This window comes from Cebus imitator, unplaced genomic scaffold, assembly GCF_001604975.1.
Source record: "Cebus imitator isolate Cc_AM_T3 unplaced genomic scaffold, Cebus_imitator-1.0 Scaffold260, whole genome shotgun sequence".
Lineage (NCBI taxonomy): Eukaryota > Metazoa > Chordata > Mammalia > Primates > Cebidae > Cebus > Cebus imitator.
This window is the reverse complement of record NW_016107575.1, coordinates 1,442,420-1,450,515: the sequence shown is the minus strand read 5'-3', so window position 1 is coordinate 1,450,515 and position 8,096 is coordinate 1,442,420. Positions and strand designations below refer to the sequence as shown.

The 8,096-nt window shown below is 46.6% G+C and overlaps 1 protein-coding gene across 1 annotated transcript; it reads right to left on the bottom strand.

Moving 5' to 3' along the window:
• Positions 1-4,749: 4,749 nt before the first annotated feature.
• LOC108283410 (developmental pluripotency-associated protein 3) lies at positions 4,750-5,248 on the bottom strand. The gene is given in 2 exon segments (XM_017499745.2): positions 4,750-5,097; positions 5,099-5,248. Coding segments are annotated over 2 exon segments (498 nt in total).
• Positions 5,249-8,096: the final 2,848 nt, after the last annotated feature.

Below are 8,096 nucleotides of genomic sequence, written 5' to 3'. Positions count from 1 at the left end.
ACCATGTTGGCTAAGCTGGTCTTGAACTCCTGACCTCAGGTAATCCAGCAGCCCGGCCTCCCAAAGTGCTGGGATTACAGGCATGAGCCACCGTGCCTGGCTCTTTTTTTTTTCTTTTTTTAAATTAAATAGAGACAGGGTCTCCCTGTGTTGCCTAGGCTGGTCTCGAACTCCTGGGCCCAAGGGATCCTTCTGCTTTGATCTCCCAAAAGGCTAGGATTATAGGTGTGAGCCCCCACGCCCAGCCCAGCAAGGGGCCTCTTTTTTTGGTCAAAGGCTGTTGGAAGGTCTGGCACAGCCAGGCTTTGCTCTGGACATGATGCAATGAAAGAAGATAAAAAGGAATAACACCTGGTAATAGTAAAATAGTAACAAATGGTATGTATTGAATACCTCCTGTGTTCTAGGCACTGTGCTGGGAGATTCACATGCTTTATGTCATGTAAGCCTATGATGTGGGTTATTATTATTAGATTATTAGTCCCACTTTACAGATAGGGAAACAGGCACAGGGAAGTTAAGTTGTCCACTACCTAACTAGTTAAAGTGAGCAGAGGACTCAAGCTCCTAGTATGCTCAGCCACTGGAGGATGACCCTTTTGTGCTGAGATTCAGTTTACAAGTTCTATTATGGGGGAAGTTAGGGACTTCCTGGTTTCAATTCATCTAAGGCAAGCTTCTCCAGCCCATGAGCTGCATGCGACCCAGGACGGCTTTGAATGCAGCCCAACACAAATTTGTAAACTTTCTTTAAATGTCATAAGACTTTTTTTTGGTGATTTATTTTTATTTATGTTAGTTCATCAGCTATTATTAGTGTATTTTATGTGTGGCCCAAAACAATTCTTCTTTTTCCAGTGTGGCTCAGGGAAGCCAAAAGATTGGACACCCCTAATCTAAGGAGAAGAAGCTTTTAGAAAGGACTTGCTGGATCAATGGGTGAGGGAGAACAGATAAGCCTCAACTGGCAAGCAGGGATCTGTGCAAAGGAATCGGCACATAGGCACAGCAGCACCCCAGGGTGACAAGTGTTAATGTGGGGGGCTGCGGGGAGGGAGCAAGAGTACCCTTCAGTGGGTGTGTGTTCAGGGAGAAATGAAGAGAGTTGGGGCTGTGGCAGAGTTGAATTGGGATCTCTGGGGGCAAGTGTACCAGTCAGTGTTGTAGGAAGGCAGCCAGGCTAAGTAAGACACAGGACCTGCAGGGTGGCCAATTTGTTTTAAAGCATATAACAATAACACTCCACAGTTTTAACATTTGATGGGCTCAATTGTGTTCCTCCTACTGCCACCCACCTCCCCCACCACATTCATATACTGACATCCTTGCCCCCAGTACCTCAGAATGTAATGTTATTTGGAAATAGGGTCATTGCACATATAATTAGTTAAGACAAGGTCATACTGCAGTAGGGTGTCCCTGATTCATTAGGCCAGGTGCAGTGTCCCATGCTTTTGGAGGCTGAGGTAGGAGGATTGATTGGCCCAGGAGTTTGAGACCAGCCTGGACAATATAGTGAGACCCCATCTCTACAGAGAATACAAAATTTTTTTTAAAGCCAACCAGGTGCTGCTGGGCGCAGTAGCTCGTGCCTGTAATCCCAACACTTTGGGAGGCCGAGGTGGGCAGATCACCTGAGGTCAGGAGTTCGAGACCAGCCCGGCCAACATTGTGAAACCCTGCCTCTATTAAAAATACAAAAAATTAGCTGGATGTGCTGGTAGGCACCTGTAATATACCACCTACTCAGGAGGCTGAGGCACGACAATCGCTTGAACCCAGGAGGCGGAGGTTGTAGTGAGCCAAGATCATGCCATTACACTCCAGCCTGGGTGACAGTGTGAGACCCTGTCTCGAAAAAAAAATCAACCAAACAAACAAAAACACTAGCCAGGTACAGGTCATGTGCCTGTGGCCCCAGCTTACTCAGGAGGCTGGGGCAGGAGGATCGCTTGAGCCAGGGAGGTCAAGGCTACAGTGAACTATGATTGCACCACTACACCCCAGCCTGGGTAACAGAGTGAGACTCCATCTCAAAAATAAAAATCAAAACTAAAGAAGGAAATCTGGGCACAGATATGCACACATAGAGAATGGCATGTGAAGATGAAGGCAGAGATCAAGATGCTTCCACGCGCAAAGGAACCCCAAAGATTGCTGGCACCACCGGCAGTTCGGAGAGGCCTGGAACAGATTCTCACTCATGGCCCTCTGAGGGAACCCATCCTCCGACATCCGGACCTTGGCCGTCCAGCCTCCAGATCTGTAAGACAATGCTTTGCTGTTGTTTAAGCTGCCAGTCTGTGGTACTTTGTTACTTTGCTCTAGCAAAGTAATACACGTGGCCGCCTATCTGATGGCAGCCCTAGCTGTGATAGAGCCCTGAGATTTTTGAAACCTGCCTTTGCAGAGGCTGAGAGAATCTGTTTTCTTTCATTTTCTTTTTTCTTTGTTTTCTTTTTTTGAGACAGAGTCTTGCTCTGTTACAAAGGCTGGATTGCAGTGGCGTGATCATGACTCATTGCTGCCTCTATTTCCCAGGCTCCTGAGTGGCTGGGACTGCAGGCACGCATCACCATGCCCGGTTAACTTTTTAGATTTTTTTTTAGAGATCGGGTCTTACTGTGTTACCCAGGCTGGTCTTGAACTCTTGGGCTAAAGTGATCTGCCCACCTTGGCCTCTCAAAATGTTGGGATTTTAAGTGTGAGCCACCATGCCTGGCCAGGACCTGTTTTATATAAAATTATCTCTTTAACAGAATGCTACATGTACATGGCTTTAAAAAGCAAAGTAGAATAAGTATATAAAAATTATAATGAACAATTACAATTGCTCTCAGCCTCTTATTCCCCAAGGCTCTCTTCCTGGAGGCACTGCCAACTCTGGAGCCATTTTTCTTGTATTTTCCACCATTTTTCTTAACAATATGCTTACATTACTATTTCTTTTTCTTTCTTTATTTTTTGAGATGGATTCTCACTCTGTTGCTCAGGCTGGAGTACAGTGGCATGACCTTGAGTCACTGCAACCTCCGCCTCCCGGGTTCAAGCAATTCTCTTGCCTCAACCTCCCATGTAGCAGGGATCACAGGTGTGCACCACTCTGCCTGGCTAATTTTTGTATTTTTAGTAGAGACAGGGTTTAACTATGTTAGCCAGGCTGGTCTCGAACTTCTGACCTCAGGTGATCCACCCGCCTCGTCTTCCCAAAGTGCTGGGATTACAGGTATGAGCCATCACTCCCGGCTACATTACTATTTCTTGATATTCAACTTTGCACATTGCTTGTTAACTTCCAATCATGGTAGCGGAGGAGAAGCTCTCCTTCCCATACCCCCTTCTATATTCTTGCATCCCAGTATTTTATGAAATAAATGACTACTGTTCACGTTATTAGGAGGCAAACTGCTCACCCCCGAGCCACATAGTGTTCTCGGACTACACTCCGTGATTAAACAGCCCTTTTCTCCCTCTGGACTTAAAGGCAGCTCTTCTTGGTTGCTTTTGTCTGATTTTCTCTAAACCTACATGTTCCCCCAGTGACCTAGCGCCTCTGCCATGCTGCAATCAGCAGTATTCTTTCAGCTCTTCACCCTTTATTTGTCCCTAGGCAGTCCCTCTGGCCCCCTCCTCCAATGCGGACAGAGGTGGCTTAGGCCGCAGCATGGCCCAACTCCTGGGAGGGAGGAGAAGGTGTCTTTTGAAAGTAGCCAGCAGTTTTCTTTTTCTTTTTTTTTTTTTGAGGGAGCCTTGCTCTGTCTCCCAGGCTGGAGTGCAGTGGCGCGATCTCGGCTCACTGCAACCTCCGCCTCCCAGGTTTAAGTGATTCTCCTGCCTTGGCCTCCTGAGTAGCTGGGATTACAGATGTACACCATCATGCCTGGCTAATTCTTTTTGTATTTTTAGTAGAGACAGGGTTTCACCATGTTGGTCAGGCGGGTCTCGAATTCCTGACCTCGTGATCCACCCTCCTCAGCCTCCCAAAGTGTTGGGATTATAGGCATGAGCCACTGCGTCTAGTGAAAGTGGCCAGCAGTTTTTTGGGTTTGGAGGTGAATGTTTCAGTTCACTGTGGGGGTGAAGTCCTTTGGTTTCATGAAGGCCTCTGGGACAGGTGGCTGCATTCCCCCGTGAGGGGCTTCACGGTTCTGGCTTGGGGTGTTAATCAGACATTCAGGCTGAGCCAGCAGTGAGTCCGTGTGAGATGTTGCTGAAGGTGTGAAGGACTGAGCTGACTCCTGTGGAAGTTTTTTTTTTTTTAAGTACTCAAATGTCAACTTCGTTGTTTCTATATATACACCTTTTTGTACTGAAAACTGTAAAAATTGCATAAAGTTTCCTCTTATTGCAACGCAAATTTTTGAAAGTCAGAAAATCTAATTACTATGCTCTAGCCAAACTACCTAATGCTTCCTTTATCCACAAGTAACTTTGCTTCAATTTCGTGATGTTGGGTTTCAGCTCACTGACTTTGGGCTTCTGAAACACATGGGAATACTTATATCCTCTTGGCTTCTTTGGGTCAAATCAAACAGTAGAGCTAAAGTTACATACAATCAAACTACACAGGTCCCTTATAAATTACAAGTATCATAGTGGGAAGAAAAAGATACGAGAAAAATATATCCTAGAATTCATTATCAAAATTGTTGGTGTATAGTCTATGCTAGCCTAGAGTAGCCTTCTCAGTCTGCTGTATAAAATTACCAGAAAGAAAAAAAAAGTGCAAGAACATGGTTTTCACATGTCTTATGGGCGAAGTGGCCTTGTGTCATAATTCCCTATTCTAGCATTCTCAGAAGGATCCCATCCGCTAGACACGCAGAAGCTGCAGGGATATTTGAATATTCCTCTTCTTGATGCGTTCTTAACTCCCTTAAGCCCAGTGTTCCTTAGTGTTCTTTCACGCTGCCTAGATCCTCTGCAGAGTAACATGTATCTGAATCTTGCCATCCTATCTCTCTGCACAGACAGTAACAATGTTCTTACTCCTCCCCTCCTGTAAAGCCAGTCATCCCCGATTTCCCCGAGGATTACTGCTCCTGTAGACTGTTGGCGGAGTGAACGTTCTGATAGAGGGGAAGGGAATTCAGTACATACTAGCGCTGAGAGTCAGCTTACTAAGGTTCTTTATCAATGTCTCAGAGAAGTTTTGAGAGGCCCCTGAATCATCCCGGGAATTTTCTTCGGTGAGCGTTTGTGAAGACTCTGGGATGAAGGTTGGATTAGACTTCTGTGTTGGGTCCATCCTGGTCTTGACACAACACTAAGCTTCTCCTGGATCTTTGAAACCCAGTAGAAACTGAGGATGGACCTTCAAATTGCTACAAGGTATCCTGGAAAGAGGCTGAAAACCGGAGCTCCAAGGAGTGGTGGGAAGTTGGTGTTTTTGTCAGTGGTTGTTTTTTTGGTGGGGTGTGGGAGTCGTGCTGAAAGTTGCTTGCAGGAGATAAAGGAGTGGCTGAGCGGGGGAAGGTGCGTTTTCCCCATCTGTGCACAGAATCAGCCCTGCTGGGTTACACAGGGCATAGGGGTCTAGAGCACTGACGGAGCCCCTGACCTGGAGCCTGGTACCTCCATGGGTGCTGTGCCATTAGAGACAGTGGCCTCAAGGCTTGAGGTGGACCTCAAGCCACAGAAGCCACGGCAGAAGAAGGGTACGATGATGACTTGAGACTAATTGGTTCAACAGATGTAGGGGACTCTTTCGAAGCTCCCCTGAAGGAACCAGGAAAGACTTCTGCAGGGCTGCGGGCTGAGGGTCTGTGTTCATCTGGGTCCTCAGAATCACTGTGACTTAGGGTATCAGTGCAAAGGGATCTCACGTCTCCCTAGACTGCTGGAAACTGGGCGTACGAGCATATTGCCTTCAGAGTGATTCACAGTGATAGGCAGGGTATTTTTACCCACATTGACAGCCAAGGAGTCTGAATCTCAAAGAGGCTTCGGTCACTAAGTGGGAGGAGAATGAGACCCTAAGTCACATGCTTTCCCACTTGCATGGAAGATGGAAGTCACGTTGCTGGAAAGTAACAGGGGAAGTAACGGCCCCATTGGATCATTTAGGGTCCTTGGAATGAAGTAATTATTATGTTCAGTTCTGGGAATTGCATTTTAAGAGAAACAAGAATAAAGGAGAACACTTACTTCCTAGAGGGAAATCAGCTTTGTGAAACAGATGGGGTGTTTCTTTTTTGGCTTTTGTAACATTAGAGCGTCCTCCCTGGTCAGTGTTAGCAGCCCTGGGAAGCAGAGTTCTCTAGGGCTTCCACACAACGATCCCAGTGTTGTCACCGGGCACCGTGGTATGCTCAGTGGCATGGGCGAGTGTGGCTGTTGCCTGCCCAGGGCCATCATCCATTAGCTAACGTCCTCTGTAGACAAGCATGCTTCTGTTGCAGCCTGATAAGTGAGGTGACTGTAGATGTCATGCATGACTAATTTACCCTTCTCAGGAAGTGAACTTCTTTTTGCCTCAGTTTCACAAATATGGGGTTCATGAAGTCTCCCCTCCCATCCCAGCCAGCTGCCCTGATGGTGGGATAAGGCGCTGACAATCAGCCATGTTCCTTCTGTGAACGGGGACAATGTCCCCTTGCCCGCTCCCTTCCCAGCTCTGGGGCTACAGTGTGAAAGGCAGGGTAGTGCTTTAGTGACTGGGGGGCTGTTGATCTTAGACACCAGCTGCTGTGATTCCTAGGACGCTTCTCATCAGTGGGATGCGAATGGGGGTCTCCCACATTCTGGTCTTCCCGGTCAGGTTGAATTTGCTGTGTTTTGTTTTTTTGAGATGGAGTCTGACTCTGATGCCCAGGCTGGAGTGCAGTGGCTTGATCTCGGCTCACTGCAAACTCTGCCTCCCAGGTTCAAGCCATTCTCCTGCTTCAGCCTCCTGAATAGCTGGGATCACAAGTGCCTGCCCCCATCCATGCCTGGCTAATTTTTGTGTTTTTCATAGAGATGGGGTTTCACCATGTCAGCCAGTCTGGTCTTGAACTCCAGACCTCAGGTGATCTGCCTGCCTCAGCCTCCCCAAATGCTGGGATTACAGCCACCACACCCAGCCAAATTTGTTGCGTTTTAATAGGAAAGTCCTTACTGATGTTTCAGGGTTCCCATATTCTAATGATTTTTTAAATTCCTGTTGAATTCTAACCTCTTTATATTTACAGATTTGTTTTTGCCTCACTCACAGCTACTATCTATATTTTTACTGAGCTTCTTTGGACAAGGTGAAGGAGCTTCTTTTTCTGATTTCTTTTGATTTTCAGTGCTTTGCATTTCGAGTTCATAATTACACAACCTCAGGGGTTTTCTGGGGTTAGGGGAAAATGGCAGCGTAAAGGCTCAGGAAGTGGCTAGCCTGGGAGTTCTGGAAATAGAGTCCAGAACACAGACTTAGAAACCCCTGATAAACCTGTGTGACCTAATCCTCCGAGGACTGAGCTATGTTGCCTCTCCTGGCCCTGGAAATACAGCACACAGGAAGCAGGAAGTTGCTGGCTATGCCTTCCCAAGCCCCAGAGGTGCATTCAGGCTGTATATTTGAGAATTGTCATTGAGGCTTAGAGAAAATTGTTGAAGCTATTCCCGATTTGTACCAGTTAGTTTAGATTCAGCTGCAACAACTACAACTTAAACAAGATAGATGAAATTGTTTCTCGTGTACATAGTTGAAGTCTATCATGTCAGCTTCCCCATTACTCAAGTTCTTTCCAGTTTTCTGGCTGCCTTCCCTAGGCTGTGTCTTATCCTCACGGTCCAAATTGACTGCTGGAGCTCCAGCCACCACATTTGACTTCCAAGCAGCAGGACAGAGGAAAGGGAGAAGAAGGACCTATGTTCTTTTTCCTGGAAGAACCATACTGTATTTTTGCTTACATCTCATTGGCTAGAACTTAAAATGGCCATGCCAAATTGAAGAGAGGCTGAGAAATTTAGTCCTTTGGCAGGGAGCAGTGTTACTCTGAATAAATTTGGGGTTTGTTACTAAGTGGGAGAAGAGGCATTGCTACTGGGTTGGGTTAAGCAGCTAGCAGATTATAGAAAGCTGGGTTTAGTAGCTGTGAAATAAACAGATTATTGAGGTTTGTAAT